Below are 23,028 nucleotides of genomic sequence, written 5' to 3' on the forward strand. Positions count from 1 at the left end.
TTAAAAAATATACATAAAAAAATTACACGAGTTTCATGCAAGTTTACCAAAACTCGATAATATTGAACGATCGTGTGAATGCGTTTTGTAAATTTATCATGTCTTTGAGACCAAATGGTTCCTAGCTTTTGTAGTTATGTTATTTATATGTAAATATTTATATGAATGTAAATTGATTTTAGAGATTTATATTCAATATCCAACTACAAAATGTGAGTAAAAAATACATACTCCAAATTTGAGAGACTATCATTGTTTTTTTATCCTCTTTAATGTCTCTATTTATATTCTCTCTCTATTTTAATTCATCTAAAGATATGATAACCATTTGTCGAACTATGTTTTGTAACAATCCTATTCTTTGGCCTAAACCATCACTTGAAAAATATGGACAAAAAGCTTCGAGTAAGAGAAAATCAGAAACCCTTTTGTAAAGGGATACTTCCTGATCGACAATTGCCGAGATCAATTATTATTACAATGCATCATAAATATATATTTTAAATATTTAAATTATGTTATCATTAAAAGTAATAATAAGTATTTTTAATAAATCCATAACAAATAACTATTTATAATATACAATTTGTATTTTAATTAAAAAAATGTCAACCAAACATTTGTTTACAATATGTTTTTAATTGCTTACCCTAAACTTCAATTGAGAGTCATTTTCAGTGTATATTAATTTATTAGTTGAGATGCATTGAAATAAAATCATTTTAGCATTATTTTAACTAAAATAATGCTAACTTTTAAATTAGCAGCAACAAATTAATTATATTAATGTATAGGTTTAGTTATCTATTATATTTATCTATTTAAATAAAATTATGAAATGAATGTAACTATATCTTAACTTGTGAATGTCATATCAAATTCAATTCTTAAATTTTATAATACAACAAATAATAATAATTAAAAAAAATCTTATTCCATTAAATAAAATGACCTATATAGATCACACAATATTATTTGGCTAAGTTGAAAACCAATTATTATTATTTTAAAATTTATAATTATAATTAACTATATAATAAAAGCTAAGATTCTCTAATTAAAATTATATTTTTTTAATTTTATAATAGTTGAAATTATAATTAATTATATGATAAAAGATAACTCTAACCAAAATTATTAATTTGTGATAACATAATGTAAATATTAAAAATATATATGGAGATAAACTAGAAGATTAAAAAGTGATCATAGTGTTTGAAATTTATATTATGTATTTATTATTGTGTAATTTTGTTAATTTTTAATTTTTTGTTAACCTAAAATTAATGTAATGTGCTTTTTATTAAAATTAATTTTTCGAAAAAATTAATTAAACTTTAAGAATATATCAATTTTTTTGGTATATTTATGATTTAAAAGAAGAAAATTACAAATTAATTATATTTGAAAGCAAAATATTAAAATATAAATTTAGAAACATGTAAATTAAGATGTAAGACCCAAATAAAATAATCTATTGAAGTAAAAAGTTACTAAAAGTTTTATAAACTAAGGTGACATTTGAGAACAAAAAAAAAGACTAAAGATTTTTTTGGAGGAAATTTGTCATTTAACAGTTGTTTATTATTAAACCAATTAATGTTCAAGCTAGTCTTATAGCAACTTTAGACTCTTTAATTATGGTTATAATTAGTCACTTTTTTTTTTCTAACAAAAATAAATAATGCGATTACAACCAGTTGCTTTAAAGAAATCTGGACGTTTCATTTTTTAATTTTTAAATTGGACAGATACGATTCATTATTTGGCTTTTTCGAAACTTGCATTGGGAGTGAAAGAAGTTCCACTTTCGCACCCATAGTCTTCATCTTGCAAAACAAAATCTCAGCCCTTTATTTTAAAAATAATTTATTTATCCAATGGTTTATAATTGCTTTCCCATAGTGCTGTGAAGTCTCGCACTAGTTATAGTCTCCTAAGTCAAAAGCGTTAGCAAAACATAAAATAACTCATTCGTTGTGTCACACTAACACTCATCACTCGGAGGATGTTTGTGTTGGGTGTTTCTTCCTCCTCCTTCGCCGCCGCCGCCGCCTCCGCCGCTGCAACCACCACCACCTCCACTCACCACCTTCTCTGTGGAACCCTTCACTCTGCTTCTTTCCTCTCAACTACCCATCCCTTTCCCACAACTTCGGTATTCTTCTTCTTCTTCTTCTTTTCACTCTCTTGTTTTAGTGTTATGTTACTGTTATTTTTATTATTATTTATATCCTTTTATATCTGATTTTGATTTTGTTGCTGCTCAATGTTATTGATTTTCAAATGGGTATGCTCAGTTGCGGTCATCTTCACTGCACTTCAGGTGTGTTCCCATCAGAGCCATGGCTGAGATTGATACTATATCAGTGTCAAAATCTGCTTCTTCTTCTGCTCCAGGTACTTTTCTTTTGTGTTTTATTTAGGGGTTTTGTTAGATTGCTTTTTTTACCCCAAAGGGTAATAACAAGTTTTTTTTTTTTTTTTTTTTTTCATTTTTACCATCACCATATCTGTGGCCTCAAATGGGGTGGATTAAATTAATGTCTTTGTTATTCTAATCTCAAAGGGTGGCTATATTTCTCTATAAATGTTTTTTTTTCTTTTTTTCTGGCTTGACCTTCTGTCATTAACCCCCCTCTGATTTCTGCATAGTTTTAGCATTTTGCCCCTCTCCTTTCGAATATAAGTTGTTCATTATTCCCTGCAGTTGTATAAGGAAATAATTGATTCTGTGTGGCTCTTGTTCTAAGACTCTCTTTGCTATAGTGCGTATAGGCTATATGCACTTCAACTTATTAAAGCCAGATTGCTTGATTGTTGTACTTAGTGCCATTATTTCTCTATTGACTGGCTCAAAGAAGTTATTCAGTTCTTTACCTGTTAATTTTCTCCCTTTTGCTATTGTTTTGACCCAAGTGATAAGACAGAAGGATGTGAATTCCCAATTCCGTTAATCTCTCATAATCATACAACCTCTATATGACTGATATGCAACTATGTATTTTATTTAATATACCAATGCACAAAACTATGTTTGCGTTTGGTGTTTAGAGTTGATTGGTAATGCATTAGCGAGAATTTGTTTTTCAAGTTTTGTTTGTCTATTCAAATTTGAATGGCCAGAGCTATGCTAAAAAGTCTTCCAATATGGAATATCCATATTGACGTGTCAGATATTGCCATGCTCTACCTTTGATGATGTTTTCTATGTTTTAGAATGTAAGAGTAACTGTTTCTGGTATATTGTGTTCTTTGCTGTGAAACAGGCAGCAAGCAAGCCTTGATATCATTGTCAGACAAGAAGGGTCTTGCATTTGTTGGGAATGGGCTCCAGGAATTAGGGTAAGTTATTACAATTAATGAGTGCCTTTTTTTAACATGTTAGAATACTGTTGTTTTCATATTCATGCTTTATTTTAAGAAAAATAAAAATTGTTCATACTTGTTTTTATGATGTGGTTTATGACATTTCAAGCAGCTTCAGTTGCTATAGTCAATTAATGGCAGTAACTCTATTAAATTGTAGATACTCTATTGTTTCAACTGGAGGAACAGCTTCTGCATTAGAGAGTGCTGGAGTAGCTGTTACTAAAGTTGAACAGCTTACTAAGTTCCCTGAAATGGTATGTGTTTGTAGCTTGAGTTCTCCTTCCAAAATCTCATGAACAATTCTTGGGTTGGAATATCTGATGATTTGCCTATGAATTATTATGGGTTTGAGCCCTATTTGGGTAAACTTTCCCATAAGAACTTTTAGAGTGTTGGGTAGAGTGGGTCCCACACCTTCTTCACTCTTCTTTAATTCAAATATTTCTCTTCTATTTCCATCTTCTCAACCAAACACACTCTTACGAAAAGAAAATAAGAAGGTAAAATGAATTATATTTCTCCCATGAGTTAAAATCAACTTATGCACTTTAACTTTTATAGAAGCTCTCTCATCTAACTTCTCCAAAAGCTAATGTGCATAAGTTGATTTTAACTCATTGGAGAAACTTCATCAATTTTACCTTCTTATTTTCATCTCCTAAAAGTGTTTATGGAGAAGTTTATTTAAACAGGGCCTTAATCATGTTTTAATGTTGGATTATAAGACTTGGTTTTCTATTGATATTTTCCAGCTGAACTAGCTGTTATAGTGTTTCTTTTGTCATAACTTTAATGGTTTCCATTTGAATATTGGTAACCACATTTGTACTTAAAGTCCAGAAGTTTTTGTCTGTATTAACATCATGATTTCTCATCTCTTGGTTGCTTATATATTGAACTTTAAGCAAACATTTCCAATATGGAATATTGGGGTGTCAAAGTTGCAAACTTTAGAGATTAGATTGATGGCTAATCTGGTTGCTTTGATAATCTTTTGACATCCTCAGCACTGAATGAATATATTTTAAATTTAGGGGCAGTATGTTGTGCATCTTGAGGTCAAACCTTGGTGCAAATCCAGACTTGCTGACTTTGTGGCAAAATGTCCGTTAATTCCTTTGAAGTTTGCTTAAACTTGTACAAGCTTATAACAAGAATATTTTGGCCTTTTTCACAGCTTGATGGTCGCGTCAAAACTTTGCACCCTAACATACATGGGGGTATCCTGGCTCGAAGGGACCAAAAACATCATATCGAAGCCCTCAGTACTCATGGGATTGGTAAGTTATGTTATTAGCTGTTATTACAAGTACGTTGTGCTAGAAATTTGTTGTGTTACATTAGAGTTGTGATCATTCAGTTTGTGAGATTGTATTTTTTTGCTTTTGCTTAAAGTTTTCCTTTTCAGGTACTTTTGATGTTGTGGTGGTGAACCTGTACCCATTTTACGATAAAGTCACATCAGCTGGGGGCATTGAATTTGAGGATGGAATTGAAAATGTTGACATTGGTGGTCCAGCCATGATTAGAGCTGCTGCAAAGGTGGTTTATTTAACTGAAAATGGCACTTACCAAACTTTGAATAAATTTGAAATGATGACAAAAACTCCCCATTCCCCCCCCCCCCCCCCCAATCAACATTAAAACTCAAAAGTTTGTAAAATGGCTCAAAAAATAATCTGTTGGCCAAATACCACCAAGTGACTAAACTACTGTGGAAAGTAACAGGACCTTTGTTCCTGAAATTTTAAAGTTTTCCATTGGAATATCTCAACTATAAGGTGATAAATTCTTATTTGAGCAGAACCACAAGGATGTTTTGATAGTGGTTGATACAGAAGACTACCCTGCCCTTCTGGAATTTCTTAAAGGAAACCAGGATGATATAAAGTTCAGGCTAAAGCTTGCATGGAAAGCTTTTCAACATGTTGCTTCCTATGACTCAGCAGTATCTGAGTGGTTGTGGAAACAGAGTGTGGGAGGTACTTCTGTTTCTAGTTTGTGAGGATTATTAATTCACACTCATTGTGAGATGGAAATGTCAATTACTGGAAAATGCAAATAATTTATAAATATAATCCTAGAATGGTAAAGCTCAATCTACAGCCAGCAGATTAATTGGTGTACTAATTTTCATATATTTTCTAGTTTTGAAGTTTTTGAAATCAGTGAACAAAATTGAAATCATATATTTAATTCTAAAATAACTGGCAGAATGTGTTAGTTTAAATATCTCAAGTGATATTATTAATTTTGATGCGCTCCATTCATTGACTTATTTTCATTTTGATGACAGATAAATTCCCTCCTAGCTTGACAGTGCCCCTCTCTCTCAAAAGTCCTCTCCGTTATGGTGAAAATCCTCATCAAAAAGCTGCATTCTATGTTGACAAAAGCCTTTCTGAAGTTAATGCTGGTGGAATTGCTACAGCCATCCAACACCATGGAAAGGTGGGAATCACCTACTAATTTCTTGTCTAAATGATCTATAACCATTGGTGTATATATATATACACATATATATAGGAGGGATCCACTTGCTCCAAGAGTAAGTTTGAAGAGTTACTCCTTACCTTGTCAATTCTTATATTTAAAGTCTAATGGTATAGATTAATTTAAGACACTGTTTAACGTGACTCATTTTTCTCCCTTCCTCATTGTTTCATGTTCATATTGAATGCCTTTGGCGGAAAGGGAAAAAAAATAGGGAACCACATTTCTCTTTGCCCTTTCGTTTCCCCATTGGTTACCCTAACTCTGAACACACGTTCAGATAATTTTTCTTTAACTTGCAATTTCCACCTTTTTTGTTGCACCCACTGGTCACACACCTCACCCTTGCTCATTTCTGGTTGTGTGATCAGGTGGCTTCTATAGCCTGATTACACGAGCATCTTTCACTCAAAAGACCAAATGACAGTATTTTTTGGGTTTTATGGTTTTCATTCACTATTTGCTTATATAGAATTTATCACTTTGCCTCTGTTCTCTCTAAGATTCCATGGTATTGCACCTCATCTCTAGTGTAGAATCCATATCTGGATGTTATTTGTAGGACTTTAGAGATCCAACTTGACAACCAGGTTTTTGTATTGGATGGAAAGCCCATACTTCTGTTCTAAATCAGTGATGTAACATCTTAAAGCAAGTTCCTGCAAGCTTTTGTAATTCATTGAGAATCTGTCTGGCACTGTGATTCGATTCATGCAAGCTCAAAAATTTACAGAATTAGTTAGAATACATATAGGAACAGAAGAATTCGAAATTCGTTTTTGTGTATTAGTTTGATCCTGAATTTTCCTTGCTTGAATTGTTGTTGGCTGTGATAGGTACCATGTGCTACCATTTTAATGTTTTTATGCAATAATTGAGAATTTGGCCAAATGAGAATGAGAAAATGAATGAAATTAGGAACTATCATCAGTATCATGCACAATTCTTTCTGCTTTGAGATTGTTTGACCTGTAATTTGAGCTTTGTTTTTATCTGAAACTTGATTGATGAGAGGTGTTCCTTGTTTGTATGAAAAATAAAGCCTTTGAACTGACTGAACCTTTGTAATTTGTTGCATTTACTTGAGATAAGTTCTGTCTTTGCATACTTTTGACTGAGATGCAAGCTGAGTTAATATGAAAATAATCTTGTTGCATTGGTTTAAAGTTTAAATTGAACTCACAGTTCAACTCATCAGAATTGAATGCAAATATAGAAACTAGACTTGAGAATTAGGAAACTGAATTAATATGTGCCTTTTAGTTTCACTAAGTTATTCTTAAATCAAATTCAAACTAGAGTTACATGTACATATATTTCTCCCTGCATCTTGCTTAGAATTAGTTCATTTTGGCTTTCAATTGACCAATTCCATGGTTAAATCTTATTAATTTGAATAACTTGTGTTTGTAACTAGTGATTTTGGTCTTGCTATGAATATACTCGTGATTTAGAGACTGAAATTGTAACTTACTGAAATTGGAGCCAGTTGACTTGGTTCAAAATCAAAATGATAGCTTGGTGTGATTTGTTAATAAATGCATGAATCTTCTGTATGATATCTTAATGCATAAAGCCTCTTAAGATATCCAATTAAAGATGAAGGTATGCATAGTACTAGTCTGTTTCACATATTGCTTGGCACTAGAAATTGTAAGTCCTGTTATGGTTTTGGTCATTATGCTTCACTTAGTTTTTAAACCCAAAATCAGAATGCATTTTCAATACTAAAATTAGTCTAGTGTCTTTACAACTCGTGCTTCTATTGCTGGTGTTTTTCTTCTTTCTTTCTGCAAAAGGAAAGGGAACATGATGTTTTATTTTCATTCCACTTCTTTGATCATGCCGAATAAGCCTTCAAGCCAATGGCAGCAATGTGATGGCTTTGCTGTGGAGGTTACAGAGGCAACTCGACATGTGTGGTTGAACGAAGACTGCATAATTTGGTGCTACAGTTCTTAATCTGATGGTGTTTCACGGTCGCTGGTCTAGGGTGTTTCTAGATGCTTGATCTGATGGCTTTTGGAGGCTGGTGCTCAATGAATTCCTTTTCTTTTTTGTGTGATGTGCCTACCTCTGATGGAAACCTGAAATAACGAAGGAAAAAACAATGTCACAGGCCTCATGATACAGTATCTTAAATTAATCTGTACTGTTAGACTTAAAATAATTTAAATGAATGAATGGACAAGATAAGGAGTAATTCTTTAGACTTACTCTTGGAGTAAGTGGATCCCTCCTCACACACACGCACATGTGTATGTGTGTGTTGTTAAACATGATTATATTATGTTTGGGGATAAGAGCCTTTAACTGAAAAATTGTACAATTTCTTTTAGTCTTTGATGTAAGTTAATGTCCCTTATATTACATCCTTAGCATTGTCATGCAGGAGATGTCATATAATAACTACTTGGATGCTGATGCTGCTTGGAACTGTGTATGCGAGTTTAGGAAACCCACGTGTGTAGTAGTAAAGCATACTAATCCATGTGGGGTAGCATCACGTGATGATATTCTTGAAGCCTACAGACTAGCTGTTAAAGCTGATCCCGTGAGTGCATTTGGTGGAATTGTAGCTTTCAATGTGGAAATTGATGAGGTAAATGCTCTATTTGAATTTTAGTCTGTTAGGAATCTGAAATATCTTTGAGTATGTATCTAAGGAACTTGTGCAATCAAACAAGCAATTTGATTTGGGCATACAAATGTCAAAATAGTCAACTCCACCTAGTTGGATAATGCTTGATTGTTACTGTTGTTTTTGCATTGTTGTCTAAATTCAAATATATATTTTCCTCTTTTCAAGTGATGCAGGGTGACCTAGTCCATGGTTTTTCACATGTTAAGCCAGGACTAGGGTCTTGTTTCACATTGTCTTTTTTATGTAGATAGGGGCACTTTCCCTACTTACTTTATAAGATCCCATCTTGGCAGTGAGGAGGAAGAGTGATATAAAATTAATGCTTTTTAATATTTAGGCACTTGCTAAAGAAATTCGAGAATTTAGAAGCCCCACAGATGGGGAGACAAGGATGTTTTATGAAATAGTGGTTGCGCCCAGCTATACAGAGAAGGGACTTGAGATTCTCTGTGGAAAGTCTAAGACTCTAAGGATTCTTGAAGCGAAAAAGAATGAAGCTGGAAAGCTTTCACTCAGACAAGTTGGTGGAGGATGGTTAGCTCAGGATTCAGATGACTTAACCCCACAGGACATCAAGTTCAACGTAGTCTCTGAGAAGGCTCCACAGGATGATGAGCTTTGTGATGCGGAGTTCGCATGGTTGTGTGTGAAGCATGTCAAAAGCAATGCTATTGTGATAGCTAAGGTTGTCATCTCTCATATGAATCTTTTCTATGCCTCGATGAAAAAGGTTTAAAAATCTGATCTCCCTTTTTAATAATTTTTTGCAGAACAATTGCATGTTAGGTATGGGAAGTGGGCAACCAAACCGTGTCGAGAGTTTGAGAATTGCAATAAGGAAAGCTGGAGATGATGTTAAAGGAGCAGCCTTGGTCAGTGATGCCTTCTTCCCATTTGGTAAGTGTTAATGTCATACAAAATATATACAACACAGAAATTCGTTGTGTTATAAAGAAGACATTTAGTGGGGATGGATAATTTATTCTTTTTGATGAATACATTCTGCAAAGACAATTGCTGAAACATTGTTAGTCACCAATACTAAATTCTACACCGCGAGAAATAAGGGGCGAATATGGCCATGAGGGAGAAAGCAATGAAAGAATGTTCACTAGTGGGCCAAATAGACTAGCAGATCCTTAGCATAACCAAATAGACAGCTGGTGGTGTGTAAATGGAGAGATTTCTAGCAGGTAGAAAGCAGAATGTTTATATAGGGAGGGTGTAGTGTCCCCTGAGAAAGCTGTGGAGAGGGGAAGTTTTCAGGGTAAAGATGGTGGCCTTTGGCCAGGGTGGAGATTGTTTATTGCAATCCCTTAATATCTTTCTTTCTTTTCATCTTTATGTTACTGAATGCGTGCTAGTTGATTTTTCCTGTTGTAAGGAAATAGACATTTTCAGTTCTTATCAAACTATAAGGAAATAATATGATAAATTGTTAAACAATCTATAATGGAAGCAAATTAGAAAGATATTAGATAAAGAGATAGATTGCCTTTTCTTTTTGTTTATTTTTTTAACAAGGATGTAACTTAATTTATGAACAGCATGGAAAGATGCTGTGGAAGAAGCATGTGAGAGCGGAATCGGTGTTATTGCAGAACCAGGTGGGAGTATCAGAGACCAGGATGCCATAGACTGTTGTAACAAGTATGGTGTTTCACTACTCTTTACCAATGTGAGGCACTTTAGGCACTAACCTAGTTTTTTGCTTCGGAATAACTTCATGCTTCCATCATTCAAGCGGTGTTACTGAAACTTGTGCTTCCAATAGGTAGCACTGAAACCTGTTTTTGAAATCAAGTGACTGTATGAGTAAGATTGTACTATCCAATTTATATAGAAAAATAAAAATTGATGTTCTGCTACTTTCTAATGTCTTATGTACATTAGAATAATGTGATGGAGTAATCTTTTGCAATGAACAGAATCAAATTAGACATTTTTGCTGTAACTATTCAATTATGCTCAGTTGGAAGAAAAAAAACATGTAAGGATTTTGAATGTGAGAAAGTCTTTGCTTAGATTCTGTTTGGATATGTTTCTCATAAGTGCTTATAAGAGAATAAAACAAGAAGGAAAAATAAAATAGATTTCTTCCATAAGCTAAAACTAGCTTGTGCATATAATCTCCAGTTTTTTTTTTTTCTCCTATAAGTGTTTATGGAAGAACTTATCCAAATAGGACCGCTTTACCGTGAAGGTAAAAGTTCAGACTTGAGAGCACTGCTTGAAAACCATCAAGTATGAGAACTTGCCTTATTGTGCTTTTAGGGATTCATTTGGCTATATATATATATATATATATATATATATAATTTATTACATCATTAAACCAGAGGTTATTTTTCGGGTGATCTATGTTCTATGACCGTCCTTAACCAAAAAATATGTGCGATTTTTGTTGTTGTCATATTCGTATACACTAGCATAAATGGAAGCTGGAAACAATGATTTGCTCAAATGTATGGGGTGCTTTTTTTTAAGGTTCTATTGAATGAGTTTTTAGTATTGATTTTCTCAGTCAATTGTTTTCCCTTCCATGCTTTTTTTGGGGTTATTGCTTTGTACATTTGTCTTGAACAAAAAATCAAAACACAAACGGTAGGCAATTTGACCTTAATGATCTGCTTAAGGAAAATTCTAATTCGTATAGCTTGAAAGAGATTTTAGTTCAGTTGGATGAATAGTATAAAATTATATAAAATTAATTTTTTATGTTGTTTTTATAATAATGGTCAATGTTAATTAGTATAAAATTGTGTAAAATTAGTTATGTTTTAATTTTATTGTAATGATTAAACTAAAAACATAAAATTATGTATAACTAATTGTATATTTGTTATTATTATAATAAGAATCAAGGTTATCATCATTTAATATAAAAATTAGTTTTAATTTTACATGTAAAAATAATAATTTTTTTAAAAAAATATTATTTATTAAAAGTTAGACATTTAAACCATTATAAAAAAAAAATTTAGTTCGTCATTGTATGTATATTGTAAACCCTACGGTATCGTACGCTCCATTCCCTCTAAAAAAAAAGTACTATAGCTTGCTTGGATTTCCTCTTTTAAAATATCTATTTAAATGCAATTCTTTGGATGTTTTCGGTTTTGTTATTTAATCAAAACTAGAGTTTTACTTTTATACTACTCTTCTATGTAAAATTTCATTACACAAATTGAGGAAAAATTCTAATTCTAATTCAACAAAACCAAAAACAATTGGATTTTGTCCTTAAAAATAGGCATCAATAACAAATTATTGTTACTTTGTATTTCGGCTTTCCACGATTCTGGATTGCGGTACGAAGTCACATATTTCATAATGGACAGAATTCTAGTACACTTCTGTTGAATACTCCAAGTTCCAACCACAACTACCAATGGTATTATATGCTCAAAAGCAATTCGTTTTTGTAGCGAATGCTAGTATGAAGCAGCATTGATGCTAGTAATGCGAGGATTTCATAGTTAAAAGCGAATGAGCCTGAATTTATAGGTCTTGAGTTCATTTCTTGTTACATGCTTTAAAGTTGGTACATATCGGTTCAATTGCTTAATCAATCAATTTAAGTGGGTAAATAGGTAAATTTATCCATCAAAGTGTGATATGGTGACAAATTGATCCTCCAAGATGAAAAATATGAATTTAGAGAGTGTATTAAATTAGGATTTCAAAGAATTTTATAAAAAATTCATGTGCTATTCAATCCTGATTTTTAAATAGTATAAGGAGAGAGCACTGGATTATGATTTTTAAAGAATATTTTAGCATAAAAAAGTCTTGTGAATGTTAAAGATTACGTAGGAATATAACGACTTATTAGATTTTTTACAAGGTTTTTATGATAGTTTGAATTTTAATGGATTAAGTTATAAAAATTTAAAGGATTTGAAAAGACTTTATAAATTTATAAGATTTAAAATGATTTTGTGAATTTTTAAAAACACATTTAAAATTATAAGAGTTGGTGAAAAAAATAATAAGAAATGATGAGGTTTGGATAAAAAGAAGTAAAAGTAATATAGTTTTTTTAACCTTTTAATAGCTAAATTAATTCTAACATTATATCCTCCTATACTAATCCTTCTTGCAATAACATTTTCTTATTCTCACTTTTAGATTTGAATAATAGATTTAAAATTATATATTATTTTTCTGATTTTTTTAAAAATTATTATAATTATTTCATGATAAATCCAACATGTTTAGATGGGGTGCAATAATAAACATATACTAAGAGAGAGTAATGAGGGAGAAAAATTGGTGGGAGGAATACTGAGTTATGTGAATGACGAAATTAAGGACACAATCACAAAAATATTGCGTTGAGTAGGTGATAACATAGCCAGGATAAGGAAAGTATGGTTAGTCTTAGCATATAAGATAAACATTAATTTAATTTGAAAAATGAATGAAAAAGTGCATAGGAAAGAAGTATATTTGATATTTTTATTCCAAAAAAAGTATGATAAACATATATGATACACATATCTTGAAGAATAATAAAGAAAGAAGAGTGTATGCTTGATAAGAGAAAGGAAAGTCTGGTAACCAACAAAAAAAAAAAGAAAAAGAAAAGAGTATGACAAAATCTCAAGGGTTTGGGTGAGATTGTTTGATAGATGTTTTATAAAGTCTAATAAACTCTATCGAAATTTGTATATTTTTCAATATCAAAAGACTTTTTATAGTTATAAAAAATCATAATTGAATACCACCGAATTTTGTTGTCTTCCATAAAAAATCTTAAAAGTCTTAATTGAATACCACAAGACTTATTTATACTTAAAAAATCTTGATTGAATACCATAAGATTTTTTTAGGCAATTACATTTTTGGTCCTCCAGTTTATCTCTAGTTTCGGGTTTGGTCTCTCAGTAATTTAATTTACGAATTGGGTCCTCCTATTTTATAAAATCGTGCAATGTTGGTTCCTCAGGCCATAATTGGACGTTGATCGTTAGCAAGTGATGTTGACTTTCACGTGTCACATTCTTATTGGATGATGACTGCCACATGTCATGTTCTGATTGGTCAATGAAAACAACAATGCATTTCATCTTTCATGGAATTGACATCCAATCAGAACATGACACGTGACAGTCATCATCCAATAAGAACGTGACACGTGACAATCAACATCACTTGCTAATGGTTAACGTCCAATTGTGACTTGGGGGACCAATATTGCACGATTTTACAAAATAGAAGGACCCAATTCGTGAATTAAATTACTAGGGGACCAAATCCGAAACTGGAGATAAATTAGGAGACCAAAAATGTAATTTTGTCATTTTTTTTATAAAAAGAAGTCTTTTAAAATCCTAATCCAATACACTTATTGATTGAATACCACATGACTTTTTTTTATTAAAAAAATGTTTTAACATCATTTGAAATCCTAATGCAATACACCTCCCTAAATAAGTCTTCTGATATTCAATTAAGACTTTTAAGATTTTTTAAGGAAGACAATAAAATCCGGTAGTATTCAATTATGATTTTTTTATAACTTATAAAAAGTCTTTTGATATTAAAAAATATACAAATTTCAATGAATTGCTTTTTAAGAAGGATTTTGATGGATTTTATTGGACATTTTAGTATAAAATATCTACTAAACAATCTTACCCAAACCCTTGAGATTTTACTAGACTTTTTTCTTTTTTTCGATTGGTTACCATACTTTCTTTTCTCTCATCACACATATCATCTTCTCTCTTTAATATTCTTCCATATGTGTATGCCATATATATTTCTCATATTCTTTTGAAATAAAAAAATATCAAATATACTCTTCCCTTTTGTATTTTCCCTTTGCTTTCTAAATTAAAATAATTTTTGTCTTATGTGCTAAGATTAGTCATGTTTTCCTTATACTGACTATGTCCATATGTCCATCACCTGCTCGACACAATAACCTTAATTTCGTCATTCACATAACTCAGTAACCTTTCTACCAATTTTCCATCTTCACTACTCCCTTCTAGTATATGATTACTATTGCACCCCATTTAAACATATCATTAGATTTATCATAAAATAATTGTAGTAATTAAAAATTAAAAAAATAGTGTATAATTTTAAATATAGTTCGAATCCAAAAGTGAGAATGAAAATATGCTATTGTAAGAAAGGTTAGTATATGAGAACATAAAGCTAAAATCAATATAACTATTAAAAGATTAAAAAAGTTATATTGATTTTATATTTTTATATCCAAACCTCATCATTTCTTATTATTTATTTCACCAACTTTTGTAATTTTGAATGTGTTTTTAAGAATTCATAGAATGCTTTTAAATCTTATAAGTCTATAAAGTCCTTTCAAATCCTTTAAATTCTTATGATTCAATTAAAATTTAAACTATCATAAAAGTCTTGTAAAAAAATCTAATAAGTCATAATATTCCTACATAATCTTTAAAATTCACAAGATTTTTGTATGTTAAAATAGTCTTTTAAAATCTTAATCCAATACACCCTCTTAATCTTTTAATGTGCAAAAAATACAACAAATTAGTCTTATCATTAAATTTGTAAGACCATTTTGTCATTAACTTATAATGTTCAAGGACTAATTTGATAATACATTATTTTTTCAAGGACTAATTTGACATTAAGTTACAAAGTTTAAAAATCAATTAGTCATTAAATTATCTAGAGACTAATTTGTAACACTTTTTGAATATTTATGGACTAAATTTGATTTTTTCATTTTTCAGAGATCAATTTGTCAGCACCTCAACATAGCGGATCAGAGAGGATACATGAGAGAGAAAAATTACTTCATTGATTTAAGGTTTAATTATCAATTTTTATCCTCAAATTATGTCAATTTAGTCCCCAAATTTTTTAAAAGTTCCAATTTGATTCTTTAATTCTTAAAAATGTATCAATTGAGTCTTTTTGTTTTATCCAATTGAGGGTGACGATGTTAAAAAATAAAATAAGGGGTTAAAAAACCACCACTATTTTAATAATTATGTAAATTAAAAAATATATAAAAGTAAACAAACATGGACTTGCTCTCTATCTCCCCACGAGACCCTTGATGATCAGCCTTCCCCTACCACCTTTGTTGGTAGCTCCCTCATCATTGCCTACAAATTCAATCCCCTACCACCTTTGTTGGTAGCTCCCTCATCATTGCCTACAAATTCAATCGTGTCAACATTGACATCACCATTAATTGGATTGTTGGCCTCCACCTCAACCATCACAAGCGACCATCCTCAACTAGATCTGACCCTCCACCACCACCAAACCATCACAAGTGACCAAATCTGATATGCAATGTCTCTGATCAGTCATAAATAGGGGTGGGTAAGCGGGTCGGTTCGTCCCGCGTAAGGCTCGCTTGCGTAAGCTTGCATTGACAACGGATCGGACCAGTCTGTCCCGCACTCTTACATGGATTTAAAATATTGGTCCCCCCGCCCGGCGGATCCCGTGGGCCAAACGACCTGATCAGTGGGCCTATTCTTTTTTAAAAAATATAATTTTAAAATAAATATATTCTTCTCTTAAAAAAATAGCCAATTACACTTTTATATATATATATATATATATATATATATATAAAAGCCAAACCCGCATAGTCTGCAAATTATGTGAGATGGGCCTAAAATCCTATATAGCGATAAATTTTATTTAAAAAAATTGGTGCATAGTCCGCATGGACCGAGAGCCACACGGACCAATTTATAGACTTGAGTCCATTTACTCACCCCTAATCATAAATGTGCACGTCACTGTCACTGTTTATCAGATCTGGGAACACAAACCCATTCCCAAACCCAAACCCAGCACCCACCCCTCAGCTACCACACCAACTCCATCACTTGGTCCACCACCTTAACCCACAAAGTCCAAATCTGAGTCAAACACCATCACCCCCATCCGACCCCAACAACAACAAAACCCTTTTTTCTCGTGTTCCTCTTCCACTGCAATGGCAGCCAACAACAGAAACATGATGTCGGTGATGTTGAACATGGTGCACCAGTGCCTTGCTTTCGTCGCCAACAATAAGGGTTCTGAACGTTGATTAAGACACCATTCGTAATTTAAAAATAATAATAGCAATAATTTTTAACTGTCACTATTCATAATTTAAACCACCAGAATTTATAATTTAACTTAGTCAACCTCAATTAGACAGAAATTACTCAATCAATGGATTTTTAAAAATTGAAGGACCTTGGGGCTTCTACAAATTTCAGGATCAAATTGACACATTTGGGGATCAAATTAATAATCAAACCTTATTTAATTGGTAACTCAGACCTGTTACACGAACGATTCCCAGTCCAATTAACCGGTCTGATCTGATTTTAATACAATACTTGGAATCCTATTGTTTGTTTTTGTTACCAAGTGAGAACTTTTAAATTCAGAGAAACCTGAAATTCACAAAGCCAAATCAAGCTCCAGAAGTGAGCACGCAGATGAAATAGAAATGACTCCGTTAAAGCCTTACAACAAAAATTAATAACATAAATTTGATATTCTGATCAGGGTACCATGCTTGATGCTTCTAAATACTAATTTAATATCTTCAAAACGAGTTTTTACTGATTTTAACCGCCCAAAATAGTTCTTAAAAGTCGTGACATGGGTCTCATTATTTGAACCTTGGTCAATTAATCCAGTTTGGTTTCCAACTTCGGTAATGTCAGTTAAATTTAATAATTTATCAATAATGTCAATAATGATTCACGGCAATAAAGTTGAAAGTCTAAATAAAGCATAACTTGGACAATTTCAACAGTTTGTTAAAATTAAGAACTAAATTCTCATAACTTAGACCAAAATGACCAATGAAACTACTATTACAAGAACCGTTTTAGATAATTTTTACTTAGAACAAATTAAATAATTCTACAAATTAGCTTGACCGCTACTTTAAAATCAAAAGCAGAAAAAAATAATGCCTAATCCTGCAAAAATTAAAAAAACTTAGGTACACCTTAAAGAAAGGCAAATGCACATAGGTTATAAAATGAGGTTGGGAATTTAAAACATTTAGTGAAAAATACTTGAAAACATGTCATGCCATAGGAACACAATTGGGCCTAACTTGGTAGTATGGTGTCAACAAAACATACACCCTTTAATCAGTTTAATTTACCCTTAATTTTCATTTCATACGTAAATGACACTTAGGCAACAACAATGTCCGGGGAAAAAAACTCAATTAAATATAGCAATACTATCTAAAAAGGACTGGGAGCAACATAAACATTGAGCATGTCCGATACATAAAAGACAGTCTAAAATCAAAACTTTAGCATAATCTGTTATCATCACATCTCTCTAACCAGAAACCAAAAACCTCAATATGCTTATGGCGTTTTCAAATCAAGGTGCAACCACAATGCGTCCAGCCACTTGATCAAGATCCCGCCGGCCACTGGAAGTGATTTTCCTGCCACTGACATAGATAAAAATAGAAAAACGTTAAAAAACTTCTCAAGAGAAGAAAACGTAACAATTAAGAAAGCAAATATTCATATCAGACAGAAGCTACTGCACAATATATATGCAAGCACGTACAATTGAACAGATTAATTTCGATTTCCATCAAGACTAACTTGTCAATGGGAAGGGGTGTTCATGGTACGGTTTTGGCTAAAAATTAGTCTGAATCAATCATACATATGCACCACATACTGGTGAACAGATTAATTTAGATTTCCGTTGAGACTAACTCATCAATGACAATAAGTATGACTCTAACTATATACCTGCTGGAGGCTAGCAAATTAAAGGAGAGCTTACCCCTTGGTGTCCAGTTCAATGATGCTCATGTTCTGCAACTGTTGAAGAATGTGACGAGCAACAGCACCACTGCTCTTGCAGAAATGAGGAGGGCGGCTACCATTCCTCTTGCTCCCACCATAAATCCTCTGAAAGGCACCAACACCAAGTCCTCCTCTCAAGTAGATCTTTCTTGCCATGGAAGCTGAGATTGTTCAAAATTGAATTAAACACACACACAACACAACAACATATCATTGCAACTTTCAACAAGAGACTTCCTTCATAGTTTCACTTTTTCACACATCTGAAACATGTAATCAGACAATAAACAAAAAAGAAACTCACCAGCTCTGACATAGTACCAGTCAGGATCATAAGGAGCCAACTCCTTAAATCTTGCAGTTTTCACAATATCAGTCCACTCTGGCAGCTCCATCTGTTTAGAACCAAATAAAAAAGAAATGAACTCAACACATCAATAATAAGGGCTCTTATAAAGGACATTACTTTCAGTCATTTTACCCATAGCATTAAGCAAACCAATCAAAAGAGACAACCCAGCTGAAAGATCTTTCTAGAACTAGCCAATACAGTAGTCAAAGATGGAATCAACGCCACAATGACAAACAAATTCTGAATCACCACACAATCAATTCATTTGTTCATTTACTCAAACGCCCAACACAGAAAACTCACTCATGACACCTAAAGTTTAGGTAAAAGAATCACCACACTATCAAAGTAGATCAAGTTTCAAACTTCAACATGACCCAATTCAAAACACACCGTTTTAATCACAAAACCGTCAATACACACACATGGGCATGGCAAAAACTCATGAAACAAAAAAAAGGTGAAATAAACAATATCCCAAGAACCCGATTAGCTAATAGAAACGATAACGAATCAAAAGCACTTCACACATTAAAAAAAAAAAACAAAAGTAACAAATGGGTTTCACATTAAACTAAGGATCATACTTAACACTACTTTTTGTTGAAGAGAAAAGAGAAGGGTAATTGGAGTGTGACCTTGCCAGATCGCTTGAGGTGAGAAGAGTAAGCTTTGACGAACTCATGAGGAGAAACGTCCTTCACAGTTCTTGCAGTGGCCATGGCTGCTTCTGGTTGCGTTTGATGCGCACACACACAGAGAGAAGAAGGGTAAGTTTAGGTTATGCCGCGCTCTCTATCTATGGGTAATCTCACTCACAGCACCAAAAAAATAGGGTTTCTGAGTGAGTTTATTAGGGTTTTTTCTTGTAACTTTAGACCCGGCCCAACGTACACTTGAGTCTGGACTCTTCTCAAATAGGTGAAAGCCCATAGCATATTTCCCTATTTTCTTTGAATTTTCGTATTCTAAATTGCTATTCTCACCCTCACCATTTTTTTAAAAAAAAAAGATGTAATGGAATAAAATTACCTCTCCCCCATTCCTTACACCCGTTCCCTTTCCCCTCTCCCAACTTTGAGTTGTAACGGAATTCCATTTTGGGGACACAACAAAATAATGATTCCTTTTAATTTGTATTTGGCACAATAAAAATGAAGCTGTATTTTTGTTATAGTATAGAGATTGCAAGAAAAATCAAAATAGAAATAAGTTTTTCATTGTGTAAAATAAACAACATAAATGTATTTTTGTTATAGTATATTGGGGTGTGGAAAAAATTGAAATGGAAATATGTTTTCACAACAAAATTGTATTTTTATTTTTATTTTTTTGCACTCCTGTATATTACAAGAGAAATATGTTTTTATTGTATGTTTTATACAACAGAAACATATTTTTGTTGAAAGGACATTTTTGAAAAAAATATGCACATGGGGAGTGAGAATGGCGATTCCTTTTTTGTATTTGATTGTTACGTTTTCATTGACTCATTTGTCAACATTTTGATATCAAAGGGGATAAAACAATAGATTTTCAATAACAAAAAAAAAGAGAGAATTATTCTAACATAATCGTGAATCTTTATCTTTATATATATAAAAGAAGAAGGGTGAGATCATTTTTGGAAAAAAATGAAAGGAAGTAGGGGTAGTTTGGAGAAAATAATTGTATAAAAAAAATCTGCAATGATGAGATAAAAATAAAAAGTTTTAAAAGTAATGTGCTAATTCAAAAAATCATAATCTCCTTATATTTTCATTGGTACTAATTAACAATTAATAAAAAAACGTTTCATGGATAAAATCAAAATATTAATCTGTAGCATTCTTTTTTAAAAAAATAGGCACCTTTTTTTATTGGTTAGTCTAATTTTATCAAACAAAAAAGAAAAAAAATAAAGTTGAAAAAAAAAATATTTGTCATCAATTTTTGAATTATTTTAGTATAATAATTCACATTCTTCAAATTGATTAAATTAAGATAATAAATAAGTATATAAGAATTTTATCATTTGTTATCCCATTTTAAATTAGTGGGGACTGTTGGAAAATATTTTTTTTAATTATAATTTAAGGTTTAAAGTTAAATATATTTTAATTTTTTTGGTATTAAAAAAGATAAATTTTATTGAATAAATTTATATTATGACATAAAACAAGACACTGGAAATAAATAATTAAATATTTTTTTTTATCAAGTATGATAGGTATATCAAATGCTGTCTTTGACACAAAGTTATTTATAAATCTTTAAAGTATAAAAACACAGTCAAATTTGTATTTATTTTTAAGTTAAATGTTTTAAAAATATATATTTTTTCTTCTAAAAGAGTATTGATGGTTTTTTTTGACAATATAGAATGTAGATGTTAGAGAAGTTTATTATGCATATTATAATTAATTATACATTATATTGTGAATATTATTCATAACATTTAACATATACTTCTTATAAAATAAATTACACTCATATTTTTAATATAATTCTAAATTATTTTTATTTTTATTTTCTTTGATAGGGTGTTTGACACATGCGAATAATAATTAACTAATTATATATTTATTTACAACTCTCTTTGTAACAACCATAAGTATTCTTTTAATTGTAACACATGTTATAATTCTTTTATTAAATTAATTTTTTTTAATATTTTACTTATTATATGTTAAAACAAATAATTTAATAAGAAAATTGAATATTTTTTGTTATAAGATTATATTATTTATTACAAAATCATCCTGTAAATGCCCAAACAAATTATTTATACCTTGCATCGCATCGATAAAAAAATTAGTAATATGTCAAAGTAAAATGATTAAGAAAAATACATTAAAAAACATAGTAGAAAATTGGAAAAGTCACGTGACAACCTAATTATAGGTGAGATTTTTCCATTATAAGTGTTAGAAGATTTTTAAATGTGTGATCATCATTTGCAGCTACTACAATTGGTATTTATGGAGTATATGAAACTAATTAGTTAGGAAAAAGACCACCAATTACACCATTTTGTGAAAGAAAAAAAAGATGAACTTTAATCATATATTGTGTTATAGCATTGTCATAACTGAAACGAATATTGTGTTTAAATGAAAAAAAAATAGTCAATGTAATGTTGAGAACAATAAAAGAGTAATTAAAGTATAATATGATGATAAATAGTGAAGATATATAATAGATTAAACATGACTTACTTATTTCAACTTTTGAAAGACTTATTTGTAAATTATATTTGTAGTCACATTAGAGACATGTCCTTTATTGAATATAAGAATATTTAAATTAGCTTGTCAAGTAACTCTTGAAATGATGACATGTATTTATGTGAAAAATAAGTTGAAAAGATAAACACCAACATTTAAAAGAGATTGTTCTTGACTCTTATTTAAAGTCATAGAGACTATAAAAAAAACTATTTATATTAAAATTTGAAAAGGAATTTTGAAATAAGATAAAATAAGTGACAATCTTGGAATATAAAACTTAAAAGCCAATATTGATTCTTAATAGGACCTTTCCTCAAGCACATAACTACACATTTTAGTGACTATAAGATAGATACATTGCATAATAATCTCGAAGATTCATCAATATTTCTGTGGGTACATCAACCTTTATTTTTGAATTATGATTTGGAAGTCCTCAAAAAGTAATTGTGTTTAGAAATGAAGGAGTGTGAATATCATGTGGCCTATTAATATTTTCATTCATTGAATGAGAAGTATCAAAGCTTAAGTAAGTTTTTGTCACACCAGGACCGAATGAGGAAATATAATTGTTCAAAATGTGAACAATCTTCGTAAGTGCTAAAAATTAGCAAGTTGAAGCAAGAAAGGGAAATTGGATACCAAGCTTCATGAATCGTAGATCTATTAGGAGTGATGTTATAATAGTGTTTAGAAACATGGTATTGTTATAGTGCTTTTGGCTTAAGTAATGTGTTCAGATTTGAAACTTTCTTAGTTTGCTCTCTTTTTTCTTTTCATTTTTTTTCCAGATCAACCCTGATTTGCATTCTTTCCGGTATTAAAATTCTTATTTTTAGTTCCAATGAATGGCTTATGGCTATGAATTGTTACATTTTGACTTCGGTATCTGCTTGTGCACAAGTTGGGGCATTTGAGTTTGGGAAGATTTTACATGGATTTGTTAAGAAAAAATTGGGTTTGCTTTTGTGCGTGCATGGAAGGGAAAAAACCACTACTACAAAATAGACTTTCTACATTGGTTAAAAGCACCTTTCTACATCGGTTATCACGTGCCATTGTAACCAGCGATGTTGAAACACCTGCGTCTTTCTACATCGGTTGGCTAACCGTCTTAGAATTCTGACCATTCTACATCGG

General features: G+C 31.3%; 2 protein-coding genes across 2 annotated transcripts; one reads left to right on the forward strand and one right to left on the reverse strand.

Annotated features, from left to right (window-relative positions):
• Positions 1-1,946: 1,946 nt before the first annotated feature.
• Positions 1,947-10,451, forward strand: LOC100780790 (bifunctional purine biosynthesis protein PurH). Its single transcript, XM_003538224.4, has 12 exons — positions 1,947-2,158; positions 2,301-2,400; positions 3,270-3,345; positions 3,530-3,626; positions 4,550-4,652; positions 4,781-4,914; positions 5,177-5,354; positions 5,669-5,823; positions 8,258-8,467; positions 8,847-9,194; positions 9,280-9,406; positions 10,057-10,451. Exons 1-12 carry the CDS (start codon positions 2,009-2,011, stop codon positions 10,206-10,208), a joined length of 1,830 nt encoding a protein of 609 aa, XP_003538272.1. The 5' UTR covers positions 1,947-2,008; the 3' UTR covers positions 10,209-10,451.
• A 7,187-nt stretch (positions 10,452-17,638) lies between these two features.
• On the reverse strand, positions 17,639-19,486 carry LOC100305587 (uncharacterized). Its single transcript, NM_001250585.2, is given in 4 exon segments — positions 17,639-17,957; positions 18,305-18,488; positions 18,632-18,722; positions 19,318-19,486. Coding segments are annotated over 4 exon segments (432 nt in total). The 5' UTR covers positions 19,402-19,486; the 3' UTR covers positions 17,639-17,884.
• Positions 19,487-23,028: the final 3,542 nt, after the last annotated feature.

This window comes from Glycine max, chromosome 11, assembly GCF_000004515.6.
Source record: "Glycine max cultivar Williams 82 chromosome 11, Glycine_max_v4.0, whole genome shotgun sequence".
Lineage (NCBI taxonomy): Eukaryota > Viridiplantae > Streptophyta > Magnoliopsida > Fabales > Fabaceae > Glycine > Glycine max.